The 18,363-nt window shown below is 36.5% G+C and overlaps 1 protein-coding gene across 1 annotated transcript in view; it reads right to left on the bottom strand.

Annotated features, from left to right (window-relative positions):
• Nucleotides 1–18,363, bottom strand: part of NBEA (neurobeachin) — a 685,485-nt gene that overhangs the window by 96,171 nt on the left and 570,951 nt on the right. The window contains exons 43-44 of the mRNA XM_077752635.1: nucleotides 17,655–17,770; nucleotides 6,885–6,997 (exon numbers count right to left, since the gene is read on the bottom strand). Of these exons, the coding sequence (XP_077608761.1) occupies nucleotides 6,885–6,997; nucleotides 17,655–17,770 (229 nt within the window). The remainder of the gene's footprint in view (nucleotides 1–6,884; nucleotides 6,998–17,654; nucleotides 17,771–18,363) is intronic.

The raw sequence follows: 18,363 nt of genomic DNA, 5'->3' as shown, positions 1-18,363 counted from the left end.
TTGGATGCTCAACCAACTTACTGTCTTTTTATGTCCAGTATCTGGCATAACGTAGGTGTGCAATAAATGCTGTGTCATAACGTAGGTGTGCAATAAATGCTGTGTAATGGAAGAACAAGTACACGAATAGAAATCTAACTTCAAATAAACCCACTTTTGAAATTGGTGCCTTTTTTGCATTTCCCCCCTTGCAAGTTATACCCTCAGGTTGGTTGATTCCATGAATTGAAAACAGAATTCAAATACTGCCAATCAATACTCTGTCTCAAAATAGTATCTTTCCTTCAACAATGCAATATGAGCAAGTCTACCAAAGACAATTTCAAGTTGGGTTATACCTTAAGGTGACATTCAACATATAGTTAGAAAACTATTTCAAATTTGCCAAGTTTTTGGCAGGTTTTGGCATAGAATTAAACTTACACATTCACATTTTTATCTTCTACCAAGTTTCATGTCATCACAGTCGGCTACTCTTACACTTAATAGTTCTTCCCATTCTTCATGGTTTGTTGTTAAAGCCTAAGCATTAGCGAGATTATATACTAAAATAAATAGAACGAATTTCATTTTAGAGATTGTTAACTTGAGATGAAAAAGAAAGATAAATAACTACAGAAACTTGCACCACATTGCCGAATTGAGCATTCCCCAACTAACAACGTAAACTCTCTTCTGTATGGTATATAGACATTTGGCAGTAGTATCAAGGGTGGACGGCTGAAGAGTATTCACACTTCAGTGCATTCATTTGCATTATCACATTTCAAAGCCTCAAGGCATTATCACTTCCTTTTTTTAAGTGGCATAATAATTTGGGAAAATGGTTATGCTTATCATCATCTGTCAGTCATACAACTCCTGTGTTAACAAAATATATTTTTCCACTCAGTGAATGGGTATGTGTGATGTCTTACGCTCATGTCAATATTAGCAGGACTTGGCTTTGTGATGAAACTATTTCGTTTATCAGAGGGCATGACTGGGAAATAGGAAAATTCCATTTACACTTTAATGAACAGAGGCTGTGCTTCACGTCAAAGTCATGTAACCACTGTAATTTAAGAGCAAAGTTCATATGAGTATATGTAAATAACTGAAGCACTAGCATATATCATGTTTTAAGATAGATTTCACCACAAGGTCGTATCTCCATAAGGAAAATATGTATACATGGAGGGAAAAATTGTTTACACCCACTGTTGGTTGAGTACTGAAAAGATAAGTCAATGACAGATCATTTCATTTGCTGTCCACCATGCTAAACAATAAACATAACCTCTACCCTGTACGGGTAATAAAAAAATTGAAGCTATGAGGGCTAATCAAATGAGGGGTCTAATAAATCTTACTGATAAAGAACTTTCACCGTTTCTGTGCTCTTTGTTCAATTAACTGAGTTAAGGTAAGAATCTGACTATTATAAATATCATAAGATATTTCAGTCTAAATAAGTGTGCATCTCAAGTTTCAATAAACATTTGACTTCAGTGTCTGGATGTTTAAGGTTTTGATAACTTGACAATTTAAAGAGATGAAAAAGTCATATTCTCTCACTGCATGAGAATATGACTTTGTACCTTTTTTAAATGTTTATTTATTTTTGAGATAGAGACAGGGTGCGAGAAGGGCAGAGAGAGAGGGAGACACAGAATCCAAAGTAGGCTCCGGGCTCTGAGCTGTCAGGACAGAACCTGACATGGGGCTCGAACTCACAAACCATGAGTAGTAGCTGTGTGCAAACAAACCTGTAATTTATTTGCTGCCCTCTAGATTACAGAAGAGAAGGAACTCAGATACAATGTACTTGACACTTTATAAAAGAAAGCTATTTGCTGACCACAACTAAGTCCTCTTTCTTTAGGGAATGGAAATCCAAATTTCGTTCGGTCAACTTTCACCTCATCATTCTCTGACAGGTGTCTTGTGTGACCCTTACTCTACCTTTGACACCAACCATGGGAAATGACGCTTACTTCATCTCAAGTGAACAGATTCCCCCGCTTGTTAAACAGCACCAGTGAGAAATAAGGAGACATTTTCTGGGATTTCTGGGAAAGAAAAATTTCTTCTGTCTTCCATGAGTGCTACTTGGTGAGATGCTTTCTCTTCCTTTGCGTTGTATGATGTGAGGTCTAGAACTGATGTGGCCATTTTGCTACTTGAAGGTGAGTACTTGAAACCACTGGAGGCCACCCAGAGGAGATGAGCTTGAAGCCCACAGTGGGGAAGGCAGAGCCGACGAAGGAAAGAACCAGTGGCCTTATCTTGGTGGCATTATCTGTATCACTGTTGAAAACTTTGCTGAAAACCAAACCTGCCTCTGAATTTTCAGAGCACTGATTTATTTACTGTTTAAGCTAATATGAGCTGGGTTTTCTGAAGCTTTCATTCAGAAGTTCTAACTGACAACATAGAATTTCATGAAGTCAGTGTAATGTGGGGTTATAAAGAAAGGGAAAAAATTCAATTTTCTTAGGATTGTGTATTTCACAGTTTTTTTTTTTTTTTTTTTTTTTTTTGGGTTTTTTTTTTTTTTAATGAAGAGTCCTTTAGAAAGAGTCAGGGCCAATCATTTCCAGGTTATTGAGTATANTTTTTTTTTTTTTTTAGCGTTTATTTGTTTTTAAGAGAGAGACAAAGTGCAAGTGAGGAGGGGCAGAAAGAGAGGGAGACACAGAATCCGAAGCAGGTTCCAGGCTCTGAGCTGTCAGCACAGAGCTTGACATGGGGCTCGAACCCATGACTTGCAACATCATGACCTGAGCTGAAGTCGGACACTTAATTGACTGAACGACCCAGGCGCCCCTCACAGCTTCTTATTTTTTTGTACAGTAAAGAACATAAGACATTTTGGGCCTCCAAGGTGCTTACTAAAAGGAATCGTAGAATTATTCACTGCTAGAAATTATTCTCTGGGCCCCAATCTTTGTTTAGGAACATTTCTTTTGCTTTTAGAGACCTTTTATAAGGTTCCTGGTTAATAATATCATTCAGATATTCCAATTCTTCCTTGAGCTTTTGAAGATTAACAAACTCTGTATTAAGTATTTCATTTGCAGTACTGATTATACCAACAAGAATTTCATGTGATTCTTAGCGGTCATCTCATTACAATTATATTTCATTACTAGGAGTTTGTCCTTCCAATTATACTATTATACTTCGAATGTCATTTTCCTATTAGGTGTGTGATATATTTTCATACGTTAAAATCTTGTTTATTAATGATTTTTGTACAGGAGAGTTTCGAGTTTCTAGCCCATTTGTAAGAAGTTCCTATTAAGAAATTCAATGAAGCATGGGAACAATGCAAGAGTAATTTATTAACACATCAGGAGGCTTTAATTTGCTAACATTTTCCTATCATGTTAGTCTGACAGAATATAAAGAACAAATTACTAAAGCATGGAATGTAGCAGAGAAAAAAGCTATCTATCTTTTAAGAGCTCATGGGTTCAAATATTCACAACATGAAGGACTCCATGCTTGCGAGAGTATAGTTAGTATTCACGTTGCCTTGTTTGTTTACTTCTACTTATTTAACATTATATAAAACCAAGAGAGCACATATGAGTTACAGAGGGAAACGCTCTGCCAAAAGGAACACAGATTCAATGGATCAGCATTAACAACCTGAAGAATGTTTACGTAGTCTAGTTACTTTAGAAACTGTGATCTCCTCTTTATCTCTTTTCCATATGAGTAAATTAAAAATCTATAGTGACTTGCAAATATTTACCATATGCCTTCTCTAATCCATATTAACCATAAGGAAGGCTATATTTTCTTTGGTTGGGACAGTGTTTCAAGAACATTTGAGTCCAGGGGCACCTGGGTGGCTCAGTCATTTAAGCGTCTGACTTGGGCTCAGATCACGATATCATGGTTTGTGGGTTCGAGCCCTGTGTCAGGCTCTGTGCTGATAGCTAGCTCAGAGCCTGGAGCCTGCTTCAGATTCTGTGTCTCCCCCTCTCTCTGACCCTCCCCTGCTCACACTGTCTCTCTCTCTCAGAAATAAATAAAACATTAAAAAAAAAAGAACATTTGAGTCCGATGTCTTCAAGTAGTTAAGCATGAACTCCAATTTCGTACAGTCCCCACTCAACCTATTGTCCGAAATGCTGGCCTCAGATTTCTGGTAACTACCTGAGTTTTTATCTCAGCTCTGACTGGATTCTTTCCAAAAAGGACTGAGACTAAGTTTGTTTTATCAACTCCTGTACGCTCTTTCATGTAGACCAGTCCCTGACATATAGCAAGGGTGTGATAAACGTTTGTTGACTGAAAGAATAAGTAAAGAAATTGAGGAAGTAAAGGGACCTTAACTGAGAAGCTTCCTATTGCCATAATATCCCAGTTGATTTTTAAAGAAAAAAGGCTCTCTTCCTTGTTTTTCAAGTAATCTAAAAAAGAAAAAGAAATCTAAAATAGCCATAGTGGTAGTCAGCTTTTGAGGGTTTAAGACTGTGCATCACATTACTTGAGAATTTACTATAAATTTTATTGTATGTGTATTTTATAGTGACTAGCATGTAACAGCCACTTGAGTAATGCCAAATAGAGCATATGCAGACGGGACGGTGTTAAAGTAACAGTTTGACAGTTTTCATCTTCACACTGATGAGTTAGTTTGGTTTTGTTTCACATCCAAAGATTACATCACAATCTTGGCAAGTCATGTCAAAAAATGCATACCTTCACACATTCCAATGCTAATATGAATGTAACAGCATCTCTATTTATGATCAATATTTGAAAGATAATTCAAAGTATATGACCTCTATCAATGACTTTCTACATTATCTTTAGACATACTGTGTTAGCTGATGTTGAAATGCCAAGCACTATCCTAAGTTCTTATTAATTCATCAAATCCTCACAACAAACCTATTCTTACTGCCCCTATTTTAAAGGGGGAAGAAACCGAGGCAAAATGAAAATTAACCTTGTCTAAGACCACTGCTTATCGCCTCTCATGTAAAATATGGTACCTTATTTAATTTTGCAGAGAAGGGTTTTACGATTCAGATACATTATAACTATATTTGCTCCCCGAGGGCAGGCCCCATGAATTACAATGCTCCTATCTACCTGGGCCTGAATAATTACCCATTCATGGTAAATGATGTAAGATTTTTGTTCAGTTCAGTTGGACTGGAAAAATTACTATATTTGAGACCATACTGTAATTCAATTACTAGCATTTTGTTTTCTCCCAGATGTGACTCTCAGCAAGATGTTGGCTAACTCATCTCTTAAGGTCCCTTCCAAGCCTACAATATCATAACCAAAATTAGCAATGAGCTACCAACAGAGATTTGATAAGGAAGTCACACAAAAATAAAAGAACTAGAGAGTGAATGACAGGTAAGAATATGCAAATATTAGTACACTGGCTTCAAAAACAGGCTAAGAAATATTCCACGGATACTAATAATAGCTAATATTCATGAAGTGCTTCAATGTGCCAAGTACCAATGTCACATTCTGTAAATGCGAATGTCATTTGATCTTCGCAACTGTGTGGCCTAGGATAGTACTATTCTCATATTACAAATGTGGAAACCGAGGCTAAGAGAAAGTGACTTCAGGTCACACAGCTAGTCAGCAGTGGAATACGGAACTTCAACCTAGGTAGGTCTAGTTTTCAAAGGTAAGAAAGGAGGCAAGAGAAGGTATGCGGAGTTAAAAACCACCTGTGGGATCACTTTTAAACTGGCCACAGTGCATGTTTCCCTGACTTGCAGGTCTTACGCCTCTCTTGTTTGTGAGCTCCTCAGCCCGCCCCGCACCCAAAGCAAACAGACACATATATGCCTTCTAAGCCGCTGTGCATTGTTAAAGCAGACAACCAAGGATGACAGATGGGTCCCTGGGTCGCTCAGTCGGTTCAGCATCCAACTCTCGGTTTTGGTTCAGGTTGTGATCTCACGGTCCTGAGATCAGGCCCCATCTCAGCTCTGTGCTGGGCATGGAGCCTGCTTAAAATTCTCTCTCTCTTTCTCTCTTTGCCCCTCCCTCACTAGCATGCTCACTCATGCTGTGCTCTCTTTCTCTCTCTCAAAAAAAAGTATGATAGAAAAGAGAGTGAAATTCAGAATGAATGGGCTGAGGCTTAAAGTGGCTAAAGCATATATACATAAACTGTAGGGTCTGGCTCTGACATCAGCTTAGGCTCTAGAGAAGCATTTTGGGGGCTTAGTTCCTAATTCCTCACTGCACTTCAAATAATTTAGTAACCCACTTAAGTTTTCTCTGGGCAAATGAGGTAAACTAACCAAAAATTTCCCTTTTTATTCTTATCCTCCATTATGTATTTTTTCTTGCCATTTCTTGGGCCAAATCTTCTCTCTTGTATCTTAACAGATCCTTGATAAATTACTGTGTCCTACTTTTTTTCACTATTAGGTTTCCCTACATAGTGTGTGTGTGTGTGTTTGTGTGTGTGTGTGCATATGGTCAAGATTATATTTCTTATTGCCTAAGAAATATATCATAGAAATAATTTGCCATCATATTTTGTTGTAATTTCAGTTTTTTTTTTTTTTACCTTGATCTTTGAAACCAAGGATATCTGAGCAACCTCTCCTTACATCTGCTTTTTCTCAAGTATGCATTTCATTTTGTCTATGCTAGTACTAATTTAGCCTCTTGTAGCTTAATTCATATGCTAAGAATTGATGAGATTTAGATGCTGACCATAAAAGAAGACCCAAGTTTACCTTGTTACAAATATATATATATACGTATATGTATATATACACACACACATATATATATACACATATATGTGTGTGTATATATATGTGTGTGTGTATATATATATATATATATGTATATATATATATACCTGGTAGAAATGCTATTTATTTGAAATTTACCTTTGATAGATCCCTGAAGTTTCCTGGAAGAGTCAAGTCCAGTTCTTCTGATTCATAGTTTGTTAATACCCATGGAAACACAGGATACTGGTTCAGGTCATTATATGTCCGTCCTAGTAAAGAAAAAGAGAAATGAAAGTCTGTATGCATGAATTGCCTATGAAGTCATTCCTGTTCTTATATTAGTAAACTACTGAATTTCAAAAAAGAGTAACTTGTTTCTTGAACTCTGTCTTTGTTTAATCAAAAGCACTCTGGTAACAATGTGTTTCAAGTGAACTCACTCAATAATAATTAAGAAACGAGTAACTAGAATTACTTTTCATAATATAAGCTTGTGGTAGAGACTGTTAGCTCTTTATCATCATTGATTTACCTTCTTGGGCTAGACCACATTTCTCAACCTTCCTGACAAGCAGCTATGGGCATGGTACTCAGAGGTTCTAGTCTACAGAACATGAGCAGAAGTGATGAGCTCAACTCTTAGTCTTGACCCACTACAACCTGCCCCGCGGGTGCCTCCATTCTCCACTGCTTCACTGCTGGCTGTGATGAAGATTTTACTGGCATGAAAAGCAGGGGCCTCTGGTGAAGATTCCTAAAAGCGATCACGGATGAGGTCATCCTGCTGACCTGTACGTTTACAGGTTATGTGACAGTATTCTGCTACAATGACTCTATATGTGGAAATTATATTGCCAGTGTCCAGAAGAGTATATTGAGCTTATACCAAGGATTACAAAAATAACTTGAGAGTGGCTAACATAAGTGCTCTGAAGCCAATATGAAAAAGTTCAGAGGCAGATGTCTCACACATTTTGTATTATGTTATTTCAATTTAGGGTAGAACTGCTGGACCTTTGGTTGGGTTTGCTATTTATTTATTTTTTTAATTTTTTTAATGTTTTATTTATTTCTAGGAGAGAGGGAGAGAGAGAGACAGCGTGAGCAGGGGAGGGTCAGAGAGAGAGGGAGTCACAAACAGAAACAGGCTCCAGGCTCTGAGCTGGGAGTCAGCACAGAGCCCGACGCGGGGCCGAACCCACGAACCACGAGATCATGACCTAAGCGAAAGTCGGACGCTTAACCGACTAAGCCACCCAGGCGCCCCTGCTATTTATTTTTTGATAGAATGACTTCAGAAGTTCAGGTAGGCCACTGAAACACAGTGCGAAGGTGGAAAGCTTAGGGAAAGCACAGCACTGGCTTGTCCTCATAAACCGGTTCTGAAATCTCATAGGAGCAGAGGAAATTAAGAGAATCACTATTTGAGAAACAGGGTCCAAAGAAAACTTTTGCTGGACAAGACTTTTCTTTTTTTTTTTTTTGGTAAAAATATGTTATAATCTGATCGTGGGTAACTTTCTAAAATTCCATTCAAATTCACACAAAAGAGTGATTTCACCAGTTTAGTGATAGTTTGTAAGGATTTAATATAATTTTATCTATTTATATGGATTTCATCTAGAATGCTTCAGTGCACACACCACATATAGCCTAACAGTAACATGGGTATGCATACATTATCTTGTTTATCATCAAGAATTGTCATTAAATGATACCTACTTCCTGTAGCAATTGGTAAATGTGATTGCGAAGTAGAAAAAAAAAAAAGAAAAGAACTATAATCCACGGCAGAACTAAATGTGCTACTGCAAGCATCAAATCAAACTCATTCATTTCATAAACATTTTCCTGGGGGACTATTTCACCTGAGAATCTGTATTTTACACAAAATGACATATTGTTTTAAGTGTGTAAATTGATGTCGGTATGTATTATAGATGTGAGTGACTTATACAGAGCTTAATGTTGCTTTCCACTTGGCACTTCCCTGGAATGAGGTGAGGGGCAGGTTCGGGCTCCCCTTTCTTCCCCCACCACAGCACTCATGCAGAGTAAATTCCCACTAATCTACGCTGCTGGTTCCTTGTCTGCTTCCCCATGACTCTGTACACACATGAATGTGGAGTCTAGGGTTTTGTTTCCTTTTTATTCTCAAACACAGTTTGCCAATAAATGTTTGTGGAAGGAATGGATACATGTATGATAAAAATGGCATAGAATGAGCCAAATTTTAAAGGATGAACAAACAGCCAAGTGAAAAAGGAAAGCTGCACGATGGTCTCCTGGCGGGTGAGGAACTTGCAAAGGCAATGCAGTATAAACGAGACAGAATGACATGGTGAACATGCATGTTAAACCAGAAGGAAATGTCTGCAGCTGGAGAGCTCAGCCAATGGATGCACCTGTTTTATGTTTGTAAGTCTACTGTGAAGAATAATACTGATGAGAATAAATAAGAATAAATAAGACCTTTATTAAAGTCTTATGCGTGAAAATTTTCTGTTAAAGCAATATCACTGTAAAGCACAAAGTATAAAAGTATAAAATTTAAAATTTACTACTGATAGCTCATGTATATGTTAACCTAGGACACTTGATGATTATCCCTCGTTGTTTTTCTATACATGTATATATAGAGTCCAGATTGACTACGCAGAGCTATTCTGGGATTCTAACTGGACCCATGGCATATTCAGGGCCCTGTCATTTTCTGGGTTACCATTCTACTTAAAAATTTGTCAGTTCAATGAAAAATAGGTCCTCCACTAAGTAAGTGTATTTTCATTAAATAACGTTGCTATTATAACATATATTTACATTACTTATATAAATAAATTAGCTGAAAATTCGATACCACAATTGTTTATAATTTTTCTGATAAAGTTTTGTACCATATACCCTAAGGAAAAAAAAAACCTGTCAAAATAAAAGAAGTAAAAAGCCAATTTATCTTGACTCAGTACTTAATGTGTCATATAAATACAAACAGCATAAAAATAGAGATCGTATTTGAAGATACCAACTTTTTAATAGAAATAACTTTCTAATATAGGAAATGATGTCATGATATTTCTGGAAAAAATACAAAGAAAGAGAGCATTATCTTAAAAAAAAACACACACAAGGTTGATGGATGCCGTGAGTCACAGCTTATGGAATTGCTGTGTCCAACATTGTCTGTAATTCACTTTTAATGATCTTTGGAAGGTTCTTTCAAAATTAATTCTCAGGAAAATCTAGCAATTTTTAAATTGCTAAAGCTGAGAGCACCATTTAAATTCTAATAAATACAAAAAGTTTTGTAATAAATGTACTTAACACAGTTTACAGTCAAACCTCTAAATAAAAATTTTCACATAAATACCTTGTAATATGGAGAGACAACATATATTTTTATTTGAATAAAAAATACACAATGTTACTAAAAATAATATGGATGAAAAAGAATAATTAAATGGTACTTTGGGATTTTACATTCATGAATTAGCATTGTTACTTAATTATTTTACTAAACGCCTTAGTGAAACAAACAAAAGTGACTATTTATTAAAGTAAAAAATAAAAGTGAAATATTTCCAAAGTAATGCCTGTTAGGTTCTGGCACTTGGAGGAAACTAGTTATCTACTGTTCTGTTTTTTGTTTTTTATGTTCTGGGGTTTTTTTTTAAGGATAATTGAAATTTAGTAAGTAACCATGTGCTGTAATTGGTAGGGTTCTTTTCTTTTCCAGCAGTGGTTAAGTGTTGATTTTTTTTTTTTTTTTTACTAACTATGCTTATAACGTTTTATCTTAGAAAATGAATATTAAATATTGCAAGCCTATGACACTAATCTACTCAAACAATAAAAGTGAAGCACCGTAAATGAGATCTCAGAAACACTGGATATGTTTCTTCATTTAAAGAAAAAAACTTTTTAATTAAACCATCCAATTTAATGTTTTTATATGGCACTTTAGTTTTGAAGGTAAAGTGATCTAGAGACAGCTGACAAAGAAATTATAACTGCAATTCCTTGGTGAAAATGTTAATGACAGCAAAATATTGTTTAATTAGATGATTGCAGCATCTGGATTAACACTCTTTAAGAGCGATGTTCCTGTGCTTGTCTGCTTCTTCACACTTTACAGACATTTTGTCATCTCTAGGTCATTAGGAAAGAATTTTTAATGATTTTTCTAGAAGCAAGCAGTTCAAGTTACATCTAATTAGATGACAATAATAAGCCCAACACATGCAGTAGCTAAATATATACATAATTAACCAGGGAGGGCTTGTACATCACAGAGTAAAAAAGTGGAAAATGCTAAACAGGAGAAAAAGGTTGGGGTTGGGGAAGTTGTGCTGAATTCATTAGCTGATCATATGAAACACAACTTGAAACCCTTTAGAAAAATTCTCAGACCTAACGAATCATTTACACAAAGCCATGTTAGCAATGGCTATGCTATTTTCTTATACACAAGAATGCCAGGTTTTAACATCTTGTTCATGGTAGGATCTAATAAGGTATAAAATGAGGCATAGATTGTATCTTCCAGAACACAATAAACAGAAATTGGGTCAACTCCAGGAATTAAAGGTTGAAACCATATTTTATTTGAACTCTAAGCATTATTAAAATTCTTCTACATTTAAAAAAAAAGGAAAAGAAAAAAAAGTCTTCTACATAAATCTTCCAAAACTTAATGTTCTTGGAAAAAAACAAAACAAAACAAAACAAAACAAAACCATGTGTTCCAAAAATAGTTACATAAATTATACCAGCGTCCTGAGCTGGACTTCCATGCAGTTTTAAAAGTCAGGTCTTCCCAAGAATATTTAATGAAATAAAAAATAAAAAAGACTCTAAACCTGCATGCTTGGCTGGTTCCCAATGAGACAGGCTACAGGGAAAAAGAAAAAAGAGAAAAGCCACCAAAATTGTTAACTGTGATGTATACCGCTAGGCTTATGAGTTTATTAATTTATATTTCCAATTTTCCATAATGAGTATTTATTAAATTTATAAGTAGAACAAACTAAAGGCCATGAAAAGATTTTTGGGCTTCTAGTTATCTTCTAAGAATGTTTTCTGAATTTTTGATAAACTTATTATTTAAAGTATCTTTACAAAACTCACCTATATAGAAGAAAACTTGTGTTTATTTATATGCAATTATGTATACATATGTGTATCACATGAGGATATAAAAAAAACTAATAATGCATTCATACTAAGACACTGTTGCTGTATGCTTTATACAGAATCTTATTTTTAAAAGCATCTTGAAAGGAGAAAAGCAAAATTGGCCAAGTATGACAGACCTCAAAATATGAAGAACAAGAAATGGGGTATAAATGTATTTTATATGTCATGTTAAAATAATATTTTGGAGAAAAAATGTTGAGTCTGAGGAACCAAAGTGCTTTCTTACAGAAAATGAAAATTTACTAAGTCACATTAGCCTATATTTTTAAAAATGTGAATCCAAGAAAGAGTGTTTCTTCTTTCCACATTCCCAACGTGTACCTTTTCTACTTTATTTTTCATTTTTTGAGAGAGATTTTGAGAGAGAGAGAGAGAGGTGGAGAGAGAGGCAGAGAAAGAGAGAGAGAGGGAGAGGGAGGGAGAGAATCTCAAGCAGGCTCTATACTGTCAGCGTAGAGCCTGATGCAGGGCTCAAACTCACAAACCTGTGAGTTCACAACCTGAGCTGAGATCCAGAGCCAGATCAAGAGTCACCCACTGAGCCACTCAGGTACCTTGTAAATCTTCTCTTTAATCCAGGAAATTTAAAGAATCTCTCACCCAGCAATTCTAGTAAATTCACATAACAGATGACACAATTAAGCAAAAACACTTGCAAAGCCTAATTATAAATCAGTTCAATTTGATGGGTATTTATTTAGGAAAACTTGTTTTTTTTTTCTGTACCAATTTAATAATCTCATTAGAAAGATGAAATATAGACATAAAATGCTAAGGACAAATTAGCATAAATGCCAACATATATGATATAGACATTGCTATAGAAGATATGAGTGCCATGGAGGATTTATACAATTATCTTCAGGTGTATCTTTTATTTATTTGATTTAAGTTTATTTATTTTGAGAGAGACAGAGATAGCAAGCAGAAGAGCATTAGCAGAGAGAGAGGGAGAGAGAGAATCCCAGGCAGGCTCCACATCATCAGTATGGAGGCTGATGACAGTCTTGAATTCACCAACCGGGAGATCAAACTGAGACCTGAGCCGAGATCAAGAGTCAGATGCTTAAATGCCTGAGCCACCCAGGCAGCCCTCTTTAAGAGGTGTATCTTTTAAAGAATAAAGATGTAGCACAGCGGTTCCCAAAGTGTGGACCCTACACCAACGGCCATCAGCATCGCCTGGAGACTTGTTAAAAATGGAAATTCTTGAGGCCCACTTTCAAGCTACTGAGTCAGAAGCTCCGGGGATGGGGCCCAATGATCCTTGTTTTAGTAAGCCTGCCAGGTGATTCTGAGAACCACACGTGGTGGCCGTGTGGCTGGTGTTGACCGTGTGGTGGTGGCGCTCGGCCAAGTCCCTCTCCAGGAGTTGCCAGTGTCAGAAAGCCCTCTCACCCAAGGTCCTGTCTCCTTCCAGGGAGTCTGCATCCAGTGACAGCAGTGTGGACGAGGCATTGAAGGCCTGGCCCCCTTGCCTCAGTGCAAGACACCTCTGGACTCCTAGCTCCTGGAGGCCTTTTCTGCACTGCCTTGGGCTTTGAGTTCCACTTTCTTCACTCCCTTACAGACGTGATCCCAAAGGTACTTGCCAGTAAATGTCCTGCAAGCAAACCTCTGTCTCTAAAATGGGTTTCTCTGGATCTGAGACTTAGCTGAAAATAGTACCAGGTTCTACATCAGAGGTGATAATCCCAGTCCTAGTGCTAGACTAGAGCTAATTCAAAGTCCACCTTTTCTATGAGGCTTCCCTTGAATAGAAGATCTCATCCTCATCTCCCATTTCTGTAAACTTTTGTGACCATTAATGGCATGTAACTGCATGTCTTCTCATATATTCTAAATGTTTTTACATGCAAATATTGTTCTGATAATTAGATCTTAAATGGCTAGAGCAATGGCGCTCGAACTGTATATGCATCAGAACAACCTAGAAGGCTTACTGAAATGCAGATTCCTGGGCCTCACGCCCAGGGCCTCAGATTCAGAAGGTTTGAGGAGTCATCTGAGAATAGACACCTCTAACAAGTCTCCAAGTGACACTGCCAACCACCAAACTAGAGCACATCACAGTGATTTCTACTTTTTGTACAATGACGCTGTATATGGAGTCATTCTCTCCTTCTCTCTCTCCCCACCCCCTTTCTCTTTTTTGCCATACCTGCTGTCATCTCTACTGCCTACCTAAATCTTCTAAGCCAACTCTTCACTCTACGTCTTCTTTTTTCTAGTTCATTTTCTAGTGAATTCTTATAATTTTTATTATAATTTCCCATTTAAGTGTTATCTCTGAAAAGCTTTTCCTGATCTCTTAGTTATAAGTAATGCCTTCTAGTTCTGTGACTCCAAATGGCTTTGCATATTCTCCCATTCTAATAATTATCACTTTTTCCTAGAATTGCTGGTATGCATATGTGTTTTGCTGACTACACTATGATCTCGTCAAAGGCAGAACCCATACTTTAGTTTCCTCCACAGTGTCAGCACCAGAGTGTGTGTTCAGTAACTGAACAAACTGACTTCATAGCTAGTAGACCTGTAATCTCCTCTATCAACAGCTTTCCCTAGCTGTAGACTATCTCATTTCTGAATCAGGCTGTACATAGTTATCAGTTTCATTTTCCTAAAACTCCATATTGTGTCCCCTTCTACTCAAAAACCGTACTGATCTCTTAAGGCTTTAAGATCAAGCCCTTTAAAATCTGACTCTTACCGATAGCTCCAATAGTATTGCTTATTATTCTCTGCTCCAGCCAAGATATGATACTCCTGTACACTGAAGATATCACATGTCCAATCGGCAGAAATTTTTGTAAAGCTCTGCTCTTTTTTTCCTCCCCAGACAAACACATATTTAAAATGCCTCTACTCTGCTTAGCTCTTGCAGCATTCATTATTTACAGCACTTATTCAGCACTTAACATCAGCTGTCTTAAAATGCTCTCTTATTTATGTATATTTCTTTGCCCATCCAGTTGTAAGTGCTCTGAGCTCCTAGACCCAATTTTATACCTCATTTTATCCCACCATCTACAACAGACGGGCTTCAGTGCTTAGATATAATCATTATAAAGGAAAAGCCCAATAAATTCTTTTTTAAAAAGCCAGTGGCCTATACATTCTTTATGTCATCAAATAAAACAGACCCCAGTGATTCAAAAGAGAGTAGAACGACACCGAAACATCCCTTAGGATCTGCATGCTCTGGCTCAGAAACCCAAGGATTGTCCCAACCAGAAACAAAAACAAAAACAAAAACAAAATAAACCCAACAGCAACCAGTGTCTATATTGCTCAGGTGCAGCTTACAGAAGGGAACACAATGTTATCCTATCCAGACCCCAATCTTTCCAGAGCTTGACAGAGAAAGAAACTCCCAGAAAGCAACAGGCATGGAGTGGGAGGTGGTTATAGGTGGTACTGTACCATATTGTGGGAAGTGTATCTGACATCAGTAAAATGTAGCGGGAAGGGATGGAGACTAGAAGAGTCCTTTAAAACAATGAGGTAGGCCACATTCCATCCAGAAAGACAGCAAGAATCCCACCTTAGAATGGCAGAACAGTTTAATGTGAATGCCAGCTCGACTGGAAACTGAGCTGTGAGTGAGATATATCACCCTGTCTTCTGGTTTTATATACAGTAGCTCCAAATAGTTAGCACAGCCAAGGAAAAAAGTCTTATCATCATCTATGCCATCTGGTAGACAATGAATCTTGATAAATCCCTCAAGTATAGATAACGGAAAAGCCTAACACAAGGAATATGGAAAAATACTGCAGAAAAATGTAAAGAGAACAAACATTATCCTAAAAATCAGGTAAAGATTCATGTAGCTGAAAATAATACACTGCATTAACAAGAAGAAAATTTTAGTAGAGTTTGAAATCCTTCATAAAAGCAAAATATAGGAACGGCAAAAATATGAGTTCCATAAGAATACAGATTCTGGGTAGTAAGTGGTATTGACAAAAAAAAGCAATGGATGAGATGTAAATTGACTTAAAAGTTCTTATACGGGAGTAATTAAAACTGATGATTCATATTTGAGCTCAAAAATAAGAGAAACATATTTTAGAGGGCTTTTAAAAATTTAAACGTATCTCTAGGAGAATTAACAACAGGATGCCTACATTTACTAACAAAGTGAGCAAACATTTATTAGCCCAAAGAAAAACTAAAGAATAAAAAACATTTTAAAAATAGAATAAAATGAGATGGTATAAGGCCAAACATATCACTTGTTACAACAGAGATACAGATTAAATATGGTTACTGAAAGAGTAAAGTCCGCGGTAGGGTTACGACTTGAAATTCCAAATATGCTCCAGGACAAAGGTGGCACATCTCAGGTTCAGGTTCTATCCTTCTTCTCTTTGGCACTGAAGCTTCTTTCTGCTACATCATGCTGTTAACTTAATATGCTAATGAAGTTTTTTATACTTCAGATACTTAAGTTCACTCTATCTGTGCAGGTACGTGATATGTGCCAATTAAACAGTATAACCCGTTTCTTGTATCTTCAAGGGAGCAAATAGGTTTCTTTAAAGACATAAGCATCATGTATACTGACATATATATTATATATACAGAAGACATCATGAATGTGTCATGAAGATACATGTATATGATGGAGGTGTGTGTATACAACACATAATAAACTTCAATTTACGTAATAAGTCCCTTGGTTGTACTTCCGGTATCCTATTCGCAAAGGCATTCACATTACAATATGTATTAAGTGATTAAAATGTGAAAACATTTCCAACAACTTTTTTATCCCTTTTTGTTCACAAATTTTGTTCTCTTGCCTATCTAATATGTATCTGTATCACCCGTATTCATTATGTATATCCCTATAGTATCCATATTCACACATATGTGATTGATCTAAAAAGACTAATATTCCACAGATATCCTTTTGAGCAATGATTCAGAGAACATGTCTCCAAATTCACGGTTCTAAGTCTTCATTCATAATAGAATAAGAACCAAGCCGGAACATATGTATTTACGTAGTTACTTCAATTCATCCGATTCCAAAAAGTTTTTGTAGAGCCTGATGTATAGAGGTAAATTTTGTGTAATTCAACAGGAATAAGGGCTTATGGAACTTAAGTTAGGAAAAAAAGAAGAGGTACTTAAACCTCATAAACATGTTTAACCACTGACAGCCAGTGATTTAACAGGAAAACAAAGCCACGACCTTCTTTTAATTTGCAGGCATGGTACTGCTGAGGTTGACTGCAGTTACTCATCATTTAGAAATGCAATCTGATTTTATATTTTTATTCGAAGATTTTAAGAAAAAAAGATCCTGTAACCCAATCATGCCATAATCCAGGTGACATTGCACTAGGCAGAATCCTGTTGTTAATTCTCCTGTCGAGCTGCTATTGCCGAGAATGACAAAGTAGGGAAATTACATTTCCCCATTATTATTTCCAGACACTTTCTGGCAATGGTTTGTTGACTCTAATAAACCTTCAGACAAAGCTGTCAGCAAAGGAAATGGCAAAAGGAGAGCAAGAAAAAGGCTCTTCGACAAGAAATGCATCTAAAACCTCAGTACCAGCTTGTACCATTTCTGATAACATCGAATGTGAGTGCTTCCACATTTATCCTCACGCTGTATTTGAGTTCCAAGAAAAAAAATGTATTCCATCAAGTCATATTACCAATGATTTTGATGAACACAAACATATTGTGAAATTAAAGAATGAGACGTCTTACCTGCTATGGTATTAAGAAACATCAAATATTCGAAATTGGAAATTTCCCTTCTTTGCCAGCGCTGAGTCATGTTGGAAGATTTGTAAAGCTGTCGAGGAGTGGCCAGTGATATCCTCCTAGCAATTAAGCAACCATAACAAACATAGTCTCTTTTAACTCATGCCTTTTAAAAATCGATATTAACTAATACATTGGTTTGATATCAATCCACTTAAAATAAGAATGGTTTATCCTTAGGTAGGTGAAAAATACGTTTTAATTGCAGATATTAGCCATCTTTGAAAATCCTACCATAGAAATGATACATTTAGTTATTCAGGATAAACCAATATGAAAGCACCTCTTCATATAATATGGCTGCAAATGGGTTATTTTACAAGTCAACACGAACAAGAAAGGTAAAACTACGCTCAAGATAAGCAAAAGTAGCTTTTAAACAATTAGCAAATCTACCGCATGCTAACGAGCTACGCAGGTAGGCAGTCAGGTGCCAGCTTACAAGCATTTGATTTAAACCTCCTATAATAATGGCTGCCACTGAACTTTATACATTGAGACAGTTGTGTTATAGTGAGGCAGGTCTCCACAGAGTGCGCATGGAGTACAGCCTCTACCTACACCGGATGTAAAAAAACAAGCTGGGAACTTTGAAAACATGAATTCAGAAGAAGGGACACAGGAATAGCTCAAGGGAGTAAAACCAGGACAA

This window comes from Crocuta crocuta, unplaced genomic scaffold (assembly GCF_008692635.1).
Source record: "Crocuta crocuta isolate KB4526 unplaced genomic scaffold, BGI_CrCroc_1.0 scaffold190, whole genome shotgun sequence".
Taxonomy (NCBI): domain Eukaryota; kingdom Metazoa; phylum Chordata; class Mammalia; order Carnivora; family Hyaenidae; genus Crocuta; species Crocuta crocuta.
Note: the sequence above shows the minus strand (reverse complement) of the source record. Positions and strands in the feature narration are given on the sequence as shown.